Source organism: Condylura cristata, unplaced genomic scaffold (genome assembly GCF_000260355.1).
Source record: "Condylura cristata isolate star-nosed mole 26May11 unplaced genomic scaffold, ConCri1.0 scaffold00021, whole genome shotgun sequence".
Classification (NCBI taxonomy): Eukaryota; Metazoa; Chordata; class Mammalia; order Eulipotyphla; family Talpidae; genus Condylura; species Condylura cristata.
In genome coordinates, this window is record NW_004567122.1 from 23,208,197 (window position 1) to 23,231,944 (window position 23,748).

At 33.3% G+C, this 23,748-nt stretch overlaps 1 protein-coding gene across 1 annotated transcript in view; it reads right to left on the reverse strand.

Moving 5' to 3' along the window:
• The window catches only part of FNIP1 (folliculin interacting protein 1), a 94,107-nt gene that overhangs the window by 27,973 nt on the left and 42,386 nt on the right, over nt 1–23,748 (reverse strand). The window contains exons 3-10 of the mRNA XM_004686691.2: nt 21,768–21,902; nt 16,320–16,420; nt 16,010–16,084; nt 10,852–10,943; nt 7,499–7,582; nt 6,284–6,355; nt 3,575–3,710; nt 1,547–1,748 (exon numbers count right to left, since the gene is read on the reverse strand). Of these exons, the coding sequence (XP_004686748.1) occupies nt 1,547–1,748; nt 3,575–3,710; nt 6,284–6,355; nt 7,499–7,582; nt 10,852–10,943; nt 16,010–16,084; nt 16,320–16,420; nt 21,768–21,902 (897 nt within the window). The remainder of the gene's footprint in view (nt 1–1,546; nt 1,749–3,574; nt 3,711–6,283; nt 6,356–7,498; nt 7,583–10,851; nt 10,944–16,009; nt 16,085–16,319; nt 16,421–21,767; nt 21,903–23,748) is intronic.

The following is a 23,748-nucleotide window of genomic DNA, read 5'->3' on the forward strand; positions in this document are numbered from 1 at the left end:
CACTCTGTCTCTGGTGAAGCCTCTCACCGCCCCTGAGCCTCTGGCCTGTACCCCAGTTCTGTATGCACAAATAAATCAATCTTTAAAAAAAAAAAATCCTACAAATCCTTTAAGATTCAGAAATGTCTTTCCAATAGGAAGTCAGTCATTTGTCATTCCTTTGAACACCTAAGTACCCAGTTAACTCAGTCAGTAGAGTATGAGGCTCTTAAAAAAGTGTTCTTCTTTATTTTTAGTTATCTTTAAGCTGTATCTCATATTCATAATTTTGTTAACTTATAGAAGTTATCAACACTGTCAGCAGGACTGGACACAACTGACCACTCCTACCTTTGCAAACACTTTGTTTTTACTAGGCGCCCTTGTTTTTTTCTCCTACTCAAGTGGTCAATTCTCAATCTTTGCTAATTTCTTCCTTCTTGGCTCCTCATCTCCTCACCTTTCTTCTTTCCTTCAATCAGTTTCATGGTTTTCAATACCATATCCACACTGTCAGCTATCTATTTGGGACCTTCCCCCTTAACTCCAGACTCATAAATATTCAGATGTCCAGGAGGCATCAAGCAAACTTCCATTCCTCCTTCACTAAAGCTGCTCCATTATATATAGTCTTTCAAATTTTAGTATTGCAACTATATCATTTTGCAGAAACGAAAAATGTTGAGTCAACCTCAACTGTTCTGTTTCTCTTATAAGCACCCCAATTCAGTCCATTAGCTAATGTCATTAACTTTATTTTAAAGATACATTCAGATTTCTCACCATCACTAAACTGGTTTGAACCAATCATTTCTCATCTGGAGTCTCCCAACTGGCCCTACAACATCAACCTTTTCTCCTAGGTATTATTTTAACCAGCATTTAAGAGAGATCCTTAGAAATAATGCTATTCTTCCAGTCAAATCCCTCTAATAATTTCCCATCTTTCTTAAGAGCAAATGCCAAAATTCTTACAGTAGCTTCTTGGAGGCCATACATGACTTGTTCTCACTTCTAATCCAGTCACACTCCTGCAATAGAACTTTTGCAACTACCTAGAATATTATTCTTTCTGAAGTTTTAGTTTACTTCCTTCACCTCTGGACCAAATGTAATTTTATCAGGGAGCTTCCTGACTAGTATATTAAATTAGCAATGCTCCCAATTAAAATTCATTATAAATTTTTGGTATGTTTTATCTCCAGAGCACTAAATACCATCTAAGATTTTATATATTCATTTATTTGTTTGCTGTCTCATAGGTCAGTAGTGCTGCTTTTTGACATCTTACCTTCAGTTGCAAGAATAAAGCCTTGCCACATTATCAGCCCTCAAATATTTACTGAATGACCAGATGAATGCTATTTTATTCATTTATGATACTGCATTAGACAATAAGCACCTTAAAAAGAGTTTAAGGTTATCTGAATCTTCCAGAACCCTTGGCAAGGTTCAAACACCTCCAAATTTTTCTGCCCAGTTAAGTGAACATAGTTGCTTAAATCAGGACAATAAGATTCAAAGGAAACTTATAAAGTCTGTAAACAAACAATATAACTATGCTTACCTGTTCTATTGCACTCTTTAATTTGTTCATGTGGCTTTCAAAGAGAGGAAAATGTGAAAAAAAGAATTCATTAAATTTGTTATTTTCATCTTCATCTTTGGATAATGAAAAGATTACCCCAATTGCAATCTTCTTTTTCCTCACAATTCCTGGGTTAGGGCCACAGCTTTCATCTGACAGATTAAAGCTTTCTTCTATAGACCTTAAAAATAAATTTTTAATTTAAAAAATATATAAAAATAGTTAAATATGCAATTCAATCTTCCTGCTTATTAAATGAAGGCGATCCAAAGGTCATTTACTATTTTATAAAAAAAAAAATTCCGTTTTTAATTTCTTTTAAATTAGTGAAATCTATTGGCTACTCCTTTTTGCTCACATTATCAGAAGAAATTTCAATAGGAAGTGTTGTAAGTTTTTTGTCTACTCAGATTAATAAAAAATGGAGATAGTTTTCAACTCATAACAATGACTGAATTTTTAGGTTTATAGATGAGTCTGATGTAATCTCTTATTTGTTCTAGGATCTGTATTCTCTCTCCTTTTGATAGTAGCAGCAAAATCAAAGATGAATTACAGGGAGTAAGCAAAGGAAGAAATAATAATCGTCATTATTTGTAACTGTTCTTAAAAATTAAAAATAGATCTATGACGAGTGAATTTGCCTAAGAGAAACATGAAACGCTGAAATATCAAAACATGCAGTGTATAAATCAAAGATCTAAGAGTTGAAACTACAGAACGCCTTAACACAAAAAAACCCCAGTATGATCGCGTCCATTAGAGTATTCATGACACTGAAATTGGCAATGATTTCTTAGCTATAACATCAAAAGCATAAACAACAAGAGAAAAATAGTTAAACTGGACTATATAAAATCTGTTGTACTATAAACAACACTAGTGAAAGAACAAAAAGGCAATCCTTGTAATAAAATATTTGTAAAGTATATGACTGACAATGGATTGATAGCCAGATTATAAAGTAACTCCTACAGATCAACAACCAAAAACCCTGATTCAAAAATAGGCAAAAGCACTTGAATAGATTCCAAAGTCAATGATATTTAAAGAGCCTCAAAAGAAGAAATACACATACATGACCAATAAACATGTGTAAATATGCTAAACATCCCCAAATTCCTAATGAGACACTACTTCCTGCTATTAAGATGACCATTATCAAAAAAATGGAAATTAACTATTCTTAAAGGACACTGAGAGATTAGAAATTTTGTGAAACAAAATGGGAATGTAAAATGATACAGCTACAGTGGGAAAATGGAAGATCCATCAAAAAATTAAAATGAGAATTATCATATGAGTCAACAATTTTACCTCCACACATGTAACTAAGATAACTGAAAGCAGGAATGTAAATGTGTAATTCACAATAGCTATTAAGATATAAAGCAACTGAAATATTCACAGATGACTAGATAAAAAATATAATGCACACACACACATAATGGAATGGTAAGTCATAAAAAAGAATGAAATTCTGATACGTTATAACATGGATGCACTTTGAAGACAAATTCTGCCGAGTAAAATAAGCTACACACAAAAGGACAAATATTGTTGAGATTCCACTTATACGACTGAAGTAAAATTCAAAAAGACAGAAAATAGAATGGTGGCTCTTAGGAGTATAGGGAAGGAGGATTTGGGAGTATTGCTTAACAGATAAAAGTATTTAATCATATGTTTGGGGAGATAAAAGTGTTCTGGACATGAAAACTGACGATGGTTGTACAGAAATGCAAATGTATACCTAATGCCACTAGATTGTACTGCTAAAAATGGTAAATTTTACATTATGCATAACTTGTTATAATAAAAATAACTGAAATATATTTTAAAAGTTTTTACTTCCAGACTTAAAGTATACAAAATACAAAGGCTGTGTCAAATACACACACACACACACACACACACACACACACACACACACACACACTTGAGTTTAAGGAACCAGTAAGTCTCATGAGTTTTTCCAAAAATGTATGCTGCAGTGTTATAACTTACCATCTAGGAAAAACCCCATTCTCCAAACTTGTTGTCTGGCTACGTCGCCAACGTCGCTGATAGCTGCTGGCGCAACTTCGGGTGAGTGAGGAGTTAGGGGAGGGAAATGGAGTAATGAGCAAGCTGCTAAGAGATGCTGTCAAGGCAGAATGAGGAAAGGTATTCTGTATGAGTCAATAAAACATAGGAATAAATTTCTTTTTAACAAACTTAAGAAGTGGTAACTCTAATCAATTTTGTTCATAAGCCTCTAAAATTTCAAAATACCTCACTGTTGTAACAAGGTGAAAAGGAGGAAAATCATTAACAGTGTAGTAATATGAGACGGTGACAACCTAGTTTTGAAATCCTTACCACCACCTTCAGAAAATGCTACTTTGAAACACCTTTTGGCCACAGGGCTATCCTCTACTTCTGCAGAACTCTTTATATCTTACATGAAAAGAAATTGGAAGCAATTCAACTTGAACTTGAGTGTGTAAGTACCATCTAAAGATGTCATTTACAACTTACTAACTTTGTGAGTGTAAGAAATATAAACATGGTTAATTTCTTTCTCTACATTGTTCATTTATAAAATAGGACAAATAATATCCATCCAGAAAGAGTACTAATTAAACAACTAAGATAATGTACTTGAAACACCTCTCATAGTGATGCAGTCACATAAACTCAATAAACATTATTTTTTTCTTCAGAAATAATAAAAAAAAAGTACTCATGAACCACCTGTGCAAAGGCATTAAGCCTCTGAGAGCTTGGCCACGTCTGAGTCATAACTATACTGACTAAGCTCCATAGAAAGAACAGATCCTGCTCTCTGAAAGATTCTCAGGGATAATAGGCACACTCCAGTAAAGTTTACTCTGATTATAACTGCTGCAGGATCTTAACTGGGGAAATACTCTCTCCAAACTAAAACCCTTCTATGGAATCTGAGAGTTCTGTTTTTGGCCTGAGTTTCAAAGCAACAACCCTTTTTTTTTTTCTCTTGAACCGAGGATCTTCTCCTTTACCCAACTGGATAGACAGAGGATGACACTAAGAACTTGTTTTTACTTGACAGTATTTTTAGACTACCATCTTCACGACTTTAATCACATACTGAAAAGTTGTTATTATGAAATATTATGAACATCTATAAAGAGGTACATGCCAGATTATTTATTATTTTGGACAGTAAGTCTGAAAGCTAGAGAAACTATGACAAGTTCAATGAAGACTAACAAATTCTGACCTACTTTCTTGAAAAGACAACATTTAATCAATTAATATTATAGACTCTGTAGTATAAGATTGAGTATGTAAAACTAATTTGGATATGGTTTTAGTGAACATTCAAATGTTACACTTTACTAAATTCTGGTATTTAGAATATCCCATTAGAAAAAGAAGAAAATACACAATTTACTTATATGGTATGTGTGAAAAGTCAAACTAGCCAGGTCTTTCAATTTACAGATGAAGACAATGAAGTGTAGAGACATTAATTTATCACTTCTGAAATCTTGGATAAAATAATAAGAAATAAATTCCTGTTACAGAAGAGAAAACTAAAGTTCTATGTTACACATAAGGAAAATATGAATTCCTAACCAAAATGTAAAATTCAATTAGAAAAGAAGGGTGAGGTTATTTGAAAGTTGCAGCTTTTGTCTTTAAGAGTTTTTTTTAGCTCCAGCTGCCTATCAGAACAAGGTGTTGAGATTTTCATTTTCTTTCAAATACTTATCTCAGTCTTTCTCTAAAAATAGAAATAAAATATAAGAATATTTTTGGAAATTTCTTATTCAAATGCATACCTTGGGAATTAAAAAATATGGTAAATTCCAGGTTCTAAGATTTCCAATCTATGTCAAAACTGAATCATAAATTAAACACAGCCTTATGACAACATAATGGATAACCATGATGAATCAAGTTTCTTCTTTCCAACAGTAATCCAAGCCTAAGTTATTTCTTCTTCACTTAATTTGACCTCTGGGCCCTGACAAAACACTTGCTCTTGAAGTGGTATGCCTTACTTCCATTTCTGTGCCTTAATAACTACTATTTATTTCTAAGACACAATTCAAGTTGTCCTTTACAGAGGACTAATTGCCAAATTCAGGTGTCAGGTGCCCTTTCTCTGAACTTCTATCACAGAATACATCACACAATGAAGTATGACAGGTGATTTTCACCTGATTATTCTTTATAGATTCTGTGTTCCCTACGGGTAACTAAATATATGGGCTTTGGTGTTTTTTTGTTTTGTTTTTGGTATCTTTTATCTCTAACATGTTTCAGAGTTTGTTACACAAGTTTTCGAAGAGTCCATGTTTGAAAGAAATGCTTATAACAATGCTTTAAAAATGCCTTAAGTCTGGGCTAGAGACAAACTGACAGCTTAGAATCTAGTTAAAAGCAGCAGAAACAAGCAAATATGTTGTTTTCTATTGTGGAATGTAAGCAGTATCTTGATCAATACTTCTATTGTACTGGCTAAGCTTAATCCACTGTGCAGTCATTCAGGCCATGCGTAGCCATTGCCAATTTTTGAACAACCTTAAATTTTAAATGTTATTTCTGTAACTGTCTTGCAAGGCTAGTGTCAATTATAACAAACTACACAAAAAAATTAGATGATAAAGGTAAAGATAAAAAAGATAATCAATAGCCAACAGCTGTATTATTAAAAAAAATTAAATACATAGACATGGTATTTACCAGAACGTGCTATGCCACTGTCTCTGTCCTCATTCAGTTCTCTTCCAGGCATGTCCATTGGATTGCTGTGAACTGTGAATCAAGATAAAACTGTCAGTTACATAACATACTACTATTCAGGTTGATGTTGCTTCTTTTAAATAGCAAATTAAATCATGCTCATCTTGTTGCATTCATTTATTATTTTAATAGCATGGCACAAACCCAACACCAAGAGCTATTACTCAGTTGAACAAGCTTTGAGATCTATCTGAAGATTTAATATATAACATGAAAGTAATCTATGATATAAAATCTAAAGAAGCAAGGGGTGAGTAAAAACATGTATATAGATTAAAATCATAGTCAATAACAGGAAAACTATTCACAAAATACTATTAAATGAGAAAAAAAGCTATTGAACAGTAAAAATTATGATGCTAAGTCAGGGATATCTGATGGTACTCTAGCTATATATTTAAAAATTATCCATAATAAACATTTTAAGGAAACAGAATAGTATGATTCTAATTTGTTTTTTTTTAATGTCTTTTCTAGCTGACAAAATTACTAATAAGGTTTTTTGCCAATTTTCTAAATTTCCTGTAGCAAATATGTATTGTTCATGACTCTTATTTGTAAGGAAAACAAACAATGCTTGAAACAAGAAGTTACATAGAACTTCTAGACACAGAAGGATGAACATACTCTACAAGCATCAATTTAAAAAATAAACAAATTATATGCCTTCCACAGTGTATTAGGATGGTGCTTGTTCATCTAAATCTTAGCTCCAAGAGAAATCATCCTTATGGAATAGTGTACACCAGAAATTTTACAATGATAAAATGGAGTATTTTCTGCAATTGGTGAACTATGATACAAAGTTATTCAGCAATGGAAACAAGATAGTATCACATTAGAAATTTCAACTGGTATTTTAAGAAATGATGTTCATACTAAAATCTGATTTGCAATTCCAAACTTAAAACCACTGACATAAAACCAACTAACTGCAACTTAATGAAAATGTCAATGACATTGATAACTCAATTTTTGCAAATTTAAAAAACATATTTAGTAGAAAGCAATTAGGTTCATATACTTCCTAAATAATGTTTTCTTAACCACACCCTTCCCAATTGCATTTATCTACTCTCTTGTTTCCAAAGCTTAACTGCAGATTCTAGCCACTGGGGCACACCAACTAGTCTACCCACACAGCACATGGCAAACCTGCAAAGAAAGAGGCGCTCCTGATCAGGCGGAGCGGACCCTGTTCAGAGAACGCCCGCCTGGGGCTGCAGAACTGTGAAAGACCTACATGGCAAAAACGTAAAATACACATGAAAGAGAGCTGTTAGAAAAGCCACAATGCGTAAGGAATAAAAGGTGAGCTAAGGCAGCACAAAAGCAGACCAACAGATGTAGATGGAAACTTTTAAACAATTAAGAATAATTCAAACTGGCTTCCTGTTTTTGCAAACCAGCTTCCTTCCAGTCACGGCTTATATCAAACATAACAATTTCATGCCAATTTACTAATAAATCTGTATTAGTAATAAAAACAAGTCTCTAGTATACAAGGTAAAAATTGTTTTAAATACTTCAACTTTTCTAATACAAACAATGTTAGTGGAGGACTATCAGTTATCTTGGTTATCGGTGTGGCATAGTAAAAACATCAGAAGAGGGTGATGCTATACCTCCAAAGCATATACAATATTATAAAAACCATTGTATCCTTAAAAACAACTAAAAAATTTTAAAAGATTCAAGATACACAGTAATATTATTTATATAATTTGATATTCACCATATATATTTTATCTTCCAAATGTCAGTTTTAAGGTTAGTGTATTCTGCATGTACAGTTAGAGAAAGATACCTAAGCATTTAGCTGAGAAAATAGAACACAATATACAACCAAGAGCAAACACAGACAAGGGATTTATTTGTAAATTAATACAGAAATATAAAAATCACTAACCTAGTAATTAGTTACAAAATAATGGGGAGAAATCAGAGCTCCCAGACAAGGGGGGTCAGTCACTATGGAAACAGGAATGTCACTCCTAGCTGAAAAAGCAGCTACAACATACCTAACCAGAAAAGTCATCAGCCTGAGGACTGAAAAAGAGTTTTCAGCCTGGAAACTAGCAGCTGAGTTACCCTTTAGTTGAACTTAATTAAAATAGTCTACCTACACATCTAGGAAAATTATCTAGGATAAAATTGAGAACTGAAGGTTTTCAAAAGGAATTTTATTTTTCAAATTATTAAATTTTATTTTTACTAAAAGAGGTCCTATAAAGTACATATGCAGCACTGTTTCATTGTTGACCTTTATTTCTTACTATTTACTTCAAAACTTAGCTACTCCCTTATGCTCAAGCACATGACTTTGTATGCAGATACAAATGCATAGGTACAGGTACACACACAGAGAGAATTCACCAGATGGAAACCCTCCTTTTCTTACCCCCTACTTAAGATACATTTAATCAAATACCTCCCTCCTCACCTGAGTAGCCGAAACAGGTAACATTATTCACAACTTAACTATGTGTGAAGGACTCACTTGAGTGAAATATCTTGAGCAGTTCCTCCCTTCCAAAACTAATTCTTATAAGTCAGCTTGGATCTTAAAAATCTCATTCTACCAATTATCACCTCTAACTTCATCCTCTTTATAATCTCATTTCTATCAGAATTTAAATACAATCAAAACTCTTCTACCTTTTCTTGATTTATATAATCCTGTAGCTCAATACTCAGCATTCTTAAGATGTCATGCAAAGACCACTGGACAACAGTTCCTTCTTATTTTTACATTTCCTTGCTCATCTCAATCACTATCATGAGTTCAGTGATTATTTTATATGTCAACGAAGGACACCCTTTGGGAATTTATCAGTAAGAAAAACCTCTGTTGTCTTAAAATTATCATACATTCATTAGTTTTGATGTTACAGAAACTACCACTATAATACATCTATAAAATGCTTATTAAAACCTATCTAACTATAATGGTTATCTCTACTTGTTTATCCCATTGATACATCCAATATGCCTAAACCTAATATCAACTCTAAATTTCTTCTGTTCCTGCCAGCAAATGGCACTAATAGCCATGCAATTATGCAATCATATAGCAAAGTGCCACCTGTGATCCATTGTTCACTCTCTGCTCTTCTATTTAATTACTAAGTCCTGTCCACCCAATTTCCCTTAATGAACTTCTCAACAATTCTCTATCCTCACTGACAACATAGCATATAATAGATGATCAGTCTTTGCTGGTTATTGGAAATTTAAAGGAAATTAGAAATGGTGTTCAAATAGCTTTGATTCACAATTAAGAATGTATGAGTTAAAAACATTCATTTTATAAAATCTATACTTTTAAAATGGATTAATTTCCTATTACTATATTAAATCAGAAAAGGTGAGTAAACCTAGTCTCTATGATACAAATTACCTTTACAAATGATAACAGACTTAATGTTGTTAAAATAATATATTTTGTTAAAATAAAATAGCTTTTCATACAACCTGGGCACTTTATAAGACTAAAATCAAGATTCTGTTATTTCCTTGTCACATATTTACTTTTATGAAAGCCACTATAATAAGTTAGTCTTTTTAAAAAAAAAAAAAGTTTAAGACTAAAATCAAGATTCTGTTATTTCCTTGTCACATATTTACTTTTATGAAAGCCACTATAATAAGTTAGTCTTTTTAAAAAAAAAAAGTTTCTATTTTCTATAAAATAAACACTTTCTGCTTAACTTTGTGTACCATGTGATCAGTGGTTTGCTAGGTGGAACATAATTTAAAAAGTAGAAAACTCAAGTCAAAAGGAAACTATCTGCTACTAATCCATGTAATTAATACATATTTACTCAAATAAATTAGAAATAAAGATTTTTCATTCAACAGAGAATGAGAAAAATATTCAACCCAATTTAACTGTCATCCACTTTCTGAGGTACAACAATTCTTTATGCACTGGAAATATGGGCTTTAGCAACTTACTTGAACATTCTAAGATAAAACAAATGAAAACCTTTAGAAAGTTTTGCACTTCAAGTGTTGAATTTTCGTAACAACAATAATCAAATTACTGAGCTCTTATCTTCATAAATCTTTACACATCACTGAATTTGAACATCTAGATATCTAAATTACAGGTCATGAAAATGAGCACTATTTAAAAGTTACTTTTATGGTGAGGGAAAAGAGAAAAGGTAAGGTGTAATACCAGTTTTCCCCAACTGAATATTCAAGAGAAGTAGCATGGGTGTTTCATATCAATGACAGTGCCTTTTAAAGATCTATGTTTAAAAAAACAAAAATCTATCTTTACCACTTCTCTGATTTTTAGATAAAATATGAATGTTAAATTTAAAAATAAGATTATGTTTTTCAAATAATACAAATGTTAAACATGCAATTTGAATGTTTTTTCCACTTTTAAAAAACACTCAAAATCTCTTTGGTCGTAGATCTATATCACTAAGAAAAATGTGGAATTCCTTACTATGTATCTAACATTTTAAAATTATCAAATCAAAGGAATCATTTACCTATATTTCCAAGTAGTCCATTAATAATTGTGTTATTATCAGCCTTTAGTGTACTGTTGTCCTGATTGATAAATTCAAGACTGTCTTGCAGCCTAAGAGGGAGAAGAGAAAAAAATAGTAATTCCAAATTCATTTTATGCTCTTGATGGCAATTTTTCATATAGCCCAGTGTAAGACAATGTTTTAAATTTTCAGCTTCCCTATTCATACTGTCAACTATTATTTAAGTCAGAAATTGAAAAACTATAGCCTGAGAGCAAAATTCTGTTTTTTTCCTGTCTGTTTTTACAAATAAAATTTTACTGGAAAATGTGCATACCCATTCACCAATGAAAGGGTTGAGAAACTATGACAGAATGTCTGACCCACAAAGCCAACAATATTTACTACTTGGACTTTTACAGAGATAGCTCCTGACCCTGATTTAAATTACAAAGTACCCACCATAATATTTTAAATTTTTGGAAGAAAGAAGAGTAAGAAATTAAACAAAATATCTAAAGTTTCTTTAATCCACATATTATAAAATCACTCAGAAGAACAAAAATATTTTTGCCTTTAGTATAAAGTAAACTCTGAAATTTTAAGGACTACCAATTACAAATAAAAATAGAAATTCTTAAAAATTAGCATTATTAAAAGTTAGCGCTTTGGGCATCAAATATTTAAAGTGTTCATGATATCTAAAAAAAAAATCTCTGCCTATTTTCTAAAAGTTAAAAAAGAGAGCTATAATCATAGCGAATGAAACCCCTTAGACATCTTTTTAGAGAACTAAAAATTAATGAAGGCTCTTGAGATTTTTCTCTTGTTCCTTTTCCTCCTCTTCTGCTGTCTCATGATGCTTGTGACTTTGTGCCTCCATATATTCTCCCTAATCAGAAATCTCAGCATCTGCATTATCCATCTCTGGATTCTATTACCACTGCACCCAAGCTCCAAGTCTTCATTTATCAGGTTCAAGCATGAAATTCATAATCTTGACATCAGGACCACACTTGTTTCAGCTTTGATATACTAATCTTGGCACTAACTATGCATAATACCTTTGTGCCCACCAAAGACTAATCTAACATTAATTCTAATCTAACATTGAAAACTCAAGTGTACAACCTGTAGATGTTAACTCATCACAGGTACGAATTGGAAAATCAGCATTCAAGATTTTACTTCCAGCTATAGCTTCAAGCAAATCAGAGAAAGAAAAACCAGAACTCTGGTTCTTGAACTTAACTCAGACATGACGGCACAATCTAGCCTTCATGCATAGTGACAGGATAGATAAAAGAACAAGACCCAACAATATGCTATCTATCTATAAGAGATTTTCTTCAGCTTTAGACACACACATAAATTCAAAATAAAGGAATAGAAAAAGATGTTTCATACTAGTGGAAACCAAAAAAGAGGAGAGACAACTATACATATGTTACCCAAAACAGACTTTATGTCAGGGAACAATAACAAGAAACAATAATAGTCATATAACAATAAGGAGGAGAAGTTATCAAGCAAGGAACTAACAGACTAGACATAACAAACTTCCATTCAACATTAGAGAAATACACACTCTTCGCAAGTGCACATTTACATTCTCCAGGCCAGATCAAAAGACAGATTACAAAATACGTCTTAGCAAAATTAAAAAGACTGAAAACATACTCATTCTGATAACAACAGTATTAAACTAGAAGTGATAACAGGAGGAAATGTTAGAAAATTCAAATATGTACATATTTGAATATCTGAATAACCATGAGTCAAAGAAGCCTCAAAAGGGAAAGAAAGAAATATCTTGAAACAAATGAAAATAAAAGTATCAAAACCTATGGGGTGTTACAAAGAAGTTCTAAAAGGGAAGTTTATAGCATGAATGCCTAATTTAAGAAACTACAAAGAGCTCAAAGAAACAATCTCGTTTATACCTCAGAAACTAGAAAAATAAGAATAAGTGAATTCTAATGCTATAGGAAATAAGATCAAAAGGAAAAAAAAACACTTTGAAAAGACAAGAAAAACAACAGAAAAGATGAATGAAAATAAAAGATAACTTTCTGACAAGATAAAACTGACAAACCCAGGCTAAACTAAACTAACTCAGAAAAAGGAGAATAATAAATGAAATCAGAACCAGATGATGAGACAATACAACTAATATCACAAAAATAAAGAGGATCATGATAGCCTACTTTGAACAATTATACACCAACACCAACAAACTGAATAATCTAGAAGAAACAGATCAATTCCTAGAAACATACTTTCTACTAAGATTTTATTATCTAAAGAAAATAACAATGGTAATAATTACAATAGTAATAGAAAAAGAAATAGAAAATCTGAATGGACCAGTAACAAGAGATTGAATCAGTAATAAAAATATCCCACACAGAAAAGAACAGTTGGTGAATTCTACCAAACACTTAAAAAAATACTTAATATAAATATTCCTCAAACTTTTTACATTCTGGAGAAGGGGCCACTCCTAATCTCATTTAGAAGGCCTGGAGCGCCCTGATACCAAAATTAGATAAAGATACAATAACAAAAGTATAGACCAAAATCTCTGATGATTGTAAATGTAAAAATTCTCAACAAACTATTAGCAAACTGTCTTTAACAGCACACTGAAAGACACACATTTGATCATGTGGGATTCAAGTCTAGAATGCAAGGAGTGTTCAATACAAGCAAATCAATAAATGGTACTTATCATCTCAGTAGAATAAAAGATAAAAACCATGATTATCTCAACAGGTGGTGAAAAACTGCTTGACAAAACACAACCTTCTCTCATAAGAACCCTTTAAAAATGTGGGTCTAAAAGAAATGTAACTCGGGCCCTCCTTGGTGGCATAATGGGTTAAAGCATAGCATTAATAAGCTAAAGCCACTTCAGCATGAGTTCAATCCCTGCCCCAGTGACCTACATGGCACAGCAGACCTCTCCTGACCCGCCCGCTGCTCCCCTCAGCAGTGTACTTCGACAATCTGCCTGTTCTGCTCCGCACTCTGTCTCTGGTGAATCCTCTCACCACCCCTGCACCTCTGGCCTGTACCCCAGTTCTGTATGCATAAATAAATAAATCTTTAAAAAAGAAAAAAAGAAACATAGCTCAACAAAAAATGGTCATGCATTAACAAATCCACAGCCAATTTCATTCACAACAGTGAAAGATTGAAAACTCTTCCTTTAAAATCAGGAACAAGACAAAGATGCTAGCATTCAAGTACTAGCTGGAGCAATCAGGTGAGAAAAAGAAAGAAAAGGCATCTAAATAGAGAAGGAGGAAGTAAAACTGTTTATATGTGCAGAAGATATATCTGATGCACAGAAAACCCTGAAGACTCCAAAAAAAAAAAAAAACTATTACAACTAATCATTGAATTAGAAAAGTTACAGGACACAAAATCTAGATACAGAAAATAGTTGTTTCCTTACACTAACACTAAACATCTGAAAAAGAAATTAAGAAAAAACTGAATGAATAGCACAATAACAAAACACTTAAGAACAAATTTAATCAAGGAGTTGAAAGGCTTTCACACACTGAAAACTGTACGTCTTTACTGAAAACAGAAAAAAGATATCCTGTGTCTATAAATCAAAGAATGAAGACTGTAAAAATGTCCATATTACCAAAAGTCATGTATAATTCAGTACAATCCCTATCAAAATTCCAATAGCATTTTTCTCAAAAACAGAAAAAGCAAAAAAAAAAAAAAAAAAAAAGTCACACACTCCAACTGTATTACAAATTTTAAACAGTTGTAACACTATGGTACTGGCAAAAACAAAAACATATAGACCAGTATGACAAAATAAAGAGCCCCAAAATAACCATATATTCAGTCAATATATGATAAGGGAACAAAGAATACTCCATGGAGAAAGAAAAGTCTGTTCAATAAATGGTGCTGGGAAAACTGGATAAACAGATGCAGAAGACTAAGTTGGAGACCTATCTTACACCACTAATAAGAATGAACTCAAAATGGATTAAAAGCTGAAACATAAGACCTGGCACCATAAAACTAGAAATCATAGGGGAAAAGCTTCTTGATGTTGCTCTTAACAGCAATTTCCAAGCTGTAAAACCAAAAGCACAAACAACAAAAACAAAAATAAATAAGTGGAACTACATAAATCTTAGAAGTTTCTGTACAGTAAAATAAATCCTAAACAAAATGAAAGGCATGTTACCAAATGGGAAAAAAAAATTTCAAATCCTATGTCTACTAAGCAGCAATATCAAAAATCTATAAGGAACTCATATTAAGCAAAAGTGAAAAAATAAATCCCCAATAAATATCAAATAGTTTCTCTGAATATTCAGAAGTGAAGAGATATTTTTCCCAAAGACGACATGAAAATGGCCAATCATTAATCATTAATGGAAAACAAATCAAAGTATAATGAGATATCACTTCACATCTGTTAGAATGGCTGTCAACAAAAGATAAGAGCTATCAAGAGTTGTCAAAGATGTGGAGAAAGGGTAACCCTTGCTCACTGAATGAAAATGTTAAATTGATATATTACTGAACAGTATAATGTGGTCCCTCAAATAAATAAAAATAGAACAAACATTATCCTGCAATGATACTTATGGGTATATATATCCAAAATAACTGAAATGAGGACCTCATGCTCACTCTAATATACTGCAGTATAACTGACAACTGTCAAAATATACAGACAACCCATTCGCCAATGATAAATTGACAAAAAAAAGATAGTGCATGCACACACAAACACATATAGACACACATATATGTATATGTAGCATCTAAAAACACTCAAACTCTATATTATATATTTATATTTACAGCTGTTATAGTAATAGATCATAAATGTTTTTACCACAAAAAAGAAGTGGCAATTATGTGATAGGGTGGAAGTGTTAGCTGTGTTAACTACTTTGTAATATATAAATGTAAATGTATCAAACCAAAACACTGTACTTCAAACTTAAACATATTTTATGCCAATTATATCTCAATAAAGTAAAGGACAAGGGGGAATCTGGATTTCATGAACTTTCAAATTTAAGGAACAGATTATGAATTTATGCTGTAATCCCTAGAGCAAGATGTTATTTCTTATACTTTGAGCATATTAAATAATTCATTTTTTTCTGGACCCAGAGCCACTTACGTATTGAGACTTCCACAGATACTGCTGCCAGTCCGAGCCGTAAAAACTTTGCTGAGCATAAGCTGTGGAGGGGAACTATGAAGAAAAAGAATGATAAAAATTGAAACAAAATTACCTTCTTGGTTTCAGATATAAAAATGTGTCACAGAAATTTCACAGCACAGTTACTACAATAATGAAGTAGTATTAAATCCATCACAGATTATATGACATGCACAAGTGAAATGAAAACTATATGAAGTTCTCACATCTTCAAAAAATTACCCATTCTAAAAATGACTTCATTAAGAAAAATCAGAAAAGTCCTTACCGGATCTGATGAATTTTTAAGGTGGATCCTTTGTAACTCATTGCCACTGAGCCAAACATCATCTCTCCAAGCATACTGGCATCAGAAGAGCACCGAGAACCCTAAATGAAGATTAAAATATTGGTAAAATAACATAGTTTTAAACCATATCACTAGTTCATATACTGATTTTTATTAAAAACTCCTTTGGTGTAGTTACTTTAGATAGTATCTTTGGGGAAAAAAGTGATTGGAGACATATTGGAGACACTGTTCTTCATAATGTCTTATAGATCTAATGTCATCACACATGGATTCCTTAGAGGAATTGCATTATTACCCTTCAGTATAAAATAACATAGTTTATCAAGTCAGTTCTCCTTACTGATTAACATTCCGGTCAGTTCCAGGTGTTTGCTATTACAAATAAAGTAAAATAAACACTCAAGTACATCTTATACATATGCAACATTTCACAACATTTCACAACAGATAACAAGAAATAGAATTCACTGAATATGCATAACAATTTTACCACTCCTACTGTTCAAAAGAGAGATTCACAAATGGGGTAACATGTCTTTATTTTGTATTTTTTTTCTTTTAATTTAAAACATGCAGTTTATTTACCCCAGTGTTGCAAAATACCATTTGTGTGTAATTAGTATGAAAATAATTAATACAACATTTTTACATGAAGCCTTCAAAATCTGATAAGTATTTCACACTTAGAGACATTTCAGTTCTTGCTACTAAATTTTCAATGGTTAAAGTGAAATATAGTCCTACCAAAACGATGAAGTCTGGTTAACAAAAGAGATATTTTACACTGCTTCAAGTTTTTGGGTTTTTTTTAACACCATTTTATGCACGTTTTCATCTCAGTTGTTGTAATCCCCATGGGCTTCACATCACCAAATCACCCTGTGCCGATCACCATAGTCCAGTGCATTTCCTTCCCCCCACTATTTCTGATCCCATTCTCCACTTCACCCCCATAAAATGTCTCTGGTATATAGCTGTTCATTATTATTATTTTCTTGCCTGGTCCATTATACTGCTGCTGTGAGTGAAACCATCCGGTATTTTTTTAAAGGACTTACTTGAAAGATTAGAAAGTCTTATTTTCAAAGAACTGATTAAAATGTCAGAAGAGAACTAAATATTGAAATCATCTATTTGGTTTCTGTTAGATAGTGTGGCAAATAGCTTTAATTCCTACCAAATATTTATTTTCTACTTTTAGGGAAGCAATGAGGTAGCAATGAGGTCAACTGAAAATTTGTACCACTGAGCATCCCTTGAAAACAAGAGATAGAGCTGATTTCTATATTCAAAGGCTAAAGTAATGATAGAACAGCGACTTATTTAATCATCCGTTTATATGTATTCAACACAGTCTTCATCACTAGAGATGCAGTGACTTTTCAAGGAAATAGAACAAGTATTGATAAGATTCATATTGGAACCACAGAAAACCTAGAATAGCAAAAACTCTCTTGACTAAAACAAATGGGAACAAAGGTATCACACTCCCAGACTTCAAACTATACGATCAAAGCCATAATAATCAAAACTGCCTGGTACTGGAACAGTGACAGACATCCAAAAGAATTTAACACAAAACCCAAATAGAAACCCACAGCTTTATGGACAGCTAATCTCTGACAAAGGAACAAAGCATATGCAATGGAACAAAGTAAGTTTGTTCAACATATGGTGCTGGGAAAACAGCTGCTACATCCAAAAAAATTAAGCTTGTTATTACCTCACACCACACATAAAAGAACAACTCAAATTGGATTAGAGAACTAGACATAAAACCTAAAACCATAAAATATAGAATGAAATATTGGCGAAACACTATATGACAAACACCTCAGTAAAATCTTTAAAGTCTTATCATTCAAAGCAAGAATAGTAAAGGAAATGATAAACAGCTAGAACTACATCAAATTACAGAGCTTCTGTACAGCAAAAGAAACATTAAACAAAACCAAGAAATCCCCACTAATTAGGAGAAAGTTTTTGCACACAATACTAATGATAAAGGACTAATCACAAAGATATGCAAAGACCTGGTGAAAATCAACACAAATAGAGTGGACAACCCCATCAAAAAATGGGCAAAGGAGCAAAAAAGATACTTCTCCAAAGAGAAACGCAGACGGCCAGTAGGCACATGAAAAAATGTTCAACATCACTTATAATAAGGGAAATGCAAACCAAAACCACACGAGATACCATTTACATCAGTGAGAATGGCCCATATTTTAAAAAACTAGCAATAACAAATCTTAGTGAGGAAGTAGAGGAGGTAGAGAAACAGGAACTCTCCTACACTGCTGGTAGGAATACAAACTGGTACAACCATTATGGAAAGCTATTTGCAGGTTTCTCAAACTGCTAGAAATGGAGCTTCGAATTTTTAATGAATTAAACCAGAAAAGAACAGAAAAATATCGAATGGCTTTACTCATAGCAGGAGCATAAAGGACCAAGGAGGAAAAATTAGTAATAATCAGCAACTATATACCAGAGACCTTTTATGGGGATGGAATGGGGAGTGGAATCAAAAATGGAGGCAAGGGTTAGTGCACTGGACATTGGTGATAGCACACAGGTGATCTGGTGATCCCTTTGGAAAGCCCACAGGGATTACAATTGAAATAGAAAAAGGCATAAAATGTTATTAAAATAAACTATTATATTAAAATTTTTTAATAATGGAGCTTCGATATGATCCAGCAATTCCTCTCCTAGGTATTTATCCAAAAGACATGAAAATATTAATTCAAAAGGACACCTGCACCCCTATTTTCACTGCTGCAGTATTTACAATAGGGAAGATATGGATTCAACCCAAATACCCAAAAACAGATGATTGGATCAAGAAGATGTGGTACATATACACTATGGAATATTACTCAGCAATCAAAAAGAGAAACTCATGCCATTTGCAGCAACATGGATGGAGCTGGAAGGGATCACACTTAGTGAAATAAGCCAGAATGAAAAAGAAAAATACTGGATGGCTTCACTCAAAGCAGGAGTGTAAGGGATCAGGGGAGAAAAAAAACTATTGCAGTAAAATAAAAATGAAAATCAACAAACAACTATAAATCAGAAACAATCTACAGGGGCAGAGAGGGAAATGGGATCAAAACTGGGACTGGAAGAGCCTACGGGACTATGGTGATGGCACATGGGTGAACTGGTGGTGGGAAGTCCACAGGGATTACAACTGAGATGAAAAACTATACAAAATGAAGAATAATGTAAAAAACATATATACATTTAAAAAATTATAAAAGAAAAAAAAAACTTTTTCTTTTCTTCAATATATTCATTTTTCTACAATGTATGATTTCCCCCATGAAATTCCCACCACCAATTAATTCACCCATGCATTAATACCAGTGTCCCTTGTGCTTGTCCCACTCCTATCCCTACACAATGTCTCTCACCTATAGTTGCCTGATGATTTTGATTTTTACTTTATTGTAGTTACTTTTTTATTTTCTGATTATTTGGTTCCAAATTCCTCCTATAAATAAGACTATTCAATATTTCTCTCTTTTTTTCTGGCTTATTTCACTAAGCATAATCCCTTCCAGTTCCATCCATTTTGCTGTAAAAGCATGTGCTTATGCTTTTCTGATTGCTAAGTAATATTCCATTGTGTAAATATACAACATCTTCTAGATCCAGTCATCTATTTTTGGGTATTTGGGTTACTTACATAGCTTATCTACCGTAAATTATGCTGCAATAAACAGAGGGGTGCAGGTTTCCTTGGAAGTACTATTATCTTTAATGCTTTTTTAAAAGGTCCTAGTTGTTTTTTTTTTTAATTAAATAAAAGACCCGAACTTAAGCAATCAATTCTTTACAAGCACTAATTACTAGCGGTTAATAATTTAGAATAATCTCTGTAAACTGAAAAGAAGTTCTAGTTACTTGAAATCTCATTTAATATAATGAACTACATGCTATAATTATTCAATGCCTTCTTCCAAAAGAAAGCAGACTTCCAGGGTAACATTAAATTTCTTTTTTTTTTTTTTTAAAGATTTATTTATTCATACAGAACTGGGGTACAGGCCAGAGATGTGGAGGGTGAGAGGATTCACCAGACACAGAGCGGGGAACAGAACAGGCAGATCTATGAAGTACACTGCTGAGGGGAGCAGCGGGCGGGTCAGGAGAGGTCTGCCTCGCCATGTGGTCACCTCTGGGGCAGGCGGGAATTGAACTCATGCAGAAGTGGCTATAGCTTCTTAGTGAAGTGCTTTAACCCACTGCACCACCAGGGAGGGCCCCTAACATTAAATTTCTACCAGATTATGTGGGTAACCTTCTTTAAAAGGTACAAAATGTGATTACATTCACTTACTGTGCTTCAGTTTCTACAACCTACATGTCTGTTATACTCACTCTTCACACATACTAGGATGAAAGACAACTAGTACAACTGATCAAGTTAGAAATTTCCCCACATAAGTGAACTGGCACCATCAAGAAATTGTGGTTGCATGCCTAAGGCAAGGCATTAAGAGGAAGACAAGGGTAACAAGTCAGTACTTCTTACTATTTGGATTTAAACAACTTCAGAGCTTGTCTACATATGCTATCACAATGTGGCCTATTTCCATCAAAATAAAATTCCTTAATGACAAATAATTTAAAAGTCCAGGATTCAATTCTGGTATTACTAATTATAAAATACTTTTGATTCAGGCCCTCCCCGGTGGTGGCACAGCAGGTTAAAGCACTGCACTAAGAAGCTTAAGCCACTTCCGCATGAGTTCGATCCCCGCCTGCCCCGGAGGTGACCACAAGGCCGGCAGACCTCTCCTGACCCACCCGCTGCTCCCCTCAGCAGTGTACTTCGTCGATCTGCCTGTTCTGCTCCCCACTCTGTCCCTGGTGAATCATCTCACCCTCCACATCTCTGGCCTGTATCCCAGTTCTGTATGAATAAATAAATCTTTATTTAAAAAAATACTTTTGATTCATTCATTCACTCTTGGATTAGATAAATTCACATCGTATGACATTTTGCTTAGTATAAAACCAAACACTTAACTTATATAAAATATGTTGCTACAGAGTTCCTATGTTATCACTGATTTATTTAATTCTGATGTTGTAAAAGAGCCACATTTCTGATTGTGTATACTTCCAATCATACTTTATTTCATATTACAGCTGACATTTTAGTAAGTGTACATGTAATAAGAAATTATCCCAGTAGCCCATAGCTCTACAGACTTACCCTCTGCTAAGATTTATCAAAGTTCATAAGCTTACCTGTCTAGTTAACTGTCTCCCCAGCTATAATGTAAGCTTGTCAAAGAAGGCAAGCACTAGTCCTTGTTATACCCCCAGTTCCTAAAATGGTATCTACCACATTGCAGCTACTCAAACACATTGGCAATGAAGAAAATAATGCCATCATGATCTTACCTGGTACTTAGGACATTGGTCTTTTACATCAGAAGCTGAAGTCATAGAACTGTCCAAGGAGGAAGAACTGTCACCTCCAGGTTTCAGCTGGCAGCATTTCCCAAAGACTTTAACTTGAGCGTCACTACACAGTTTCTGAAAGAGATATTCCCATTCATGTTTTAACATATTTTTCACCATATAAAAATTTAATTATAGAATAAAAGCCTTTAGAAAAACCAAGGATAATTCAAAATATAACCTTCACAGAAAGACTATCTGTATCCTATTGTATTTTCTTCAGTAGTATTTTCTAGTATTTGTTTCCACAATAACATTTACAAAAATTGTATCATGATTTCTCAACAACATTATTATATCATGGGGATTTTCCTACATTATTTTGAGCTATACAGTATACATTATTAGTGACTTAGTAATATACTGTACCATTTTTCAAATTATTTGGTCTCAAAATTCCTTTGTCCTCTCAAGAACTGTTGAAAAGTCTGAAAATCTTTTCTTTATGTGAATTATAGCTATCAATATTTTCCAATATTAGAAAGTAAAGAAAGTTTAAAAATATTTATCAATTCATTTAAAAATAGCAAGATAACATACAAGCTAACGTAAACATTTTAAAGGAAAAATAACTGGGGGATGGGAAGACAAATAAAAATGAGTCTTTCATATTTGGACTATATGTTCATACATATATTTACTTTTGAGATGAAAAGGTAGTCATGTATTGAAGTTAAAATTTTATTAAGAGTGGAACTCGGACCCAGAAAGTTGTGAAATTTTGTTTGGAAGAAAAATGTACTTTTTTTCCCCTTCTTGTTCTCTTCCTCTTTTTTCCAACAGATTCTGTAGCTTTCACTGCTCACAACTACCAAAGTTGTTATTTACTAAAATCTTTGATACACCTAAAAGTATCCCAAGTGCCTTATCAGAGTTACTAATATCCTTCCCATGGAAAAGACCTCATGTGGTTTTCAGAAAAAAGCAATTTGACAGAAGTCACCATTTTCTGATGACTACCTTCTATAAGTTGCCACTGTCACCAAATGCATTGTAAAAGAATACTAGTAATTTCAAAATCATCTCTAATCAAGAATGTAAACAGGTAGCATAGCAAAGTAAAAAGAATTAAGGGTCTAACACTACATAGACCTGAATTTAGAAGCAATCTGTAGCCACTACAGCACGAGTTCAAACCCTGGCCAGGGAGGTAACCCACATTACAGTACAGCAGAACTCTCCTGTCTCACCAGTTCCTCCCCTCAGTCAATCTACCAATTCTATTCTCCATTCTGTCTCTGGTGAATCCTATCACCCCCACCACCCACACCTCTGACCTGTACCCTAGTTCTTACATACATACAAATAAATAAATCTTTAAAAGGGGTGGGGGGGACACTACATAGACCTGAACTTAAATACTGGCTCCTGAGCAAGTTATTTGACTTCCTCAAGTCTTATTTATGTAATGGAGAGAAAGATCCTGCCTTATTTACAATACTAAGAGATTTAGGTTTTTGGATACTTATATGTAAGTAAATAAAGCGGCCTATATAGTTTGTAAAACTAGCATATACTTTTGTAGTTTTTTTTTTTAAAGATTTATTTATTTATGTACACCAAACTGGGGTACAAGCCAGAGGTGTGGGGGATAAGAGGATTCACCAGAGACAGAGTGGGGAACAAAACAGGAGGACTGACTGACATACAATGCTGAGAGGAGCAGTGGGTAGGTCAGGACAGGCCTGCCACGCCATGTGTGTTACGTTCCTGGTCAGGGATAAAACTTGTGCTGCATTGTTGACACAGCTTCATAGTGCTGTGCTTTAACCCATTACACCACCAAGGAGGGCTCTACTTTTGTAGTTTTTTTTTTTTTTTTAAAGATGTATTTATTTGTGTATACAGAACTGGGGTACAGGCCAGAGGTGCAGGGGTGGTGAGAGGATTCACCAGAGACAGAGTGGAGAGCAGAACAGGC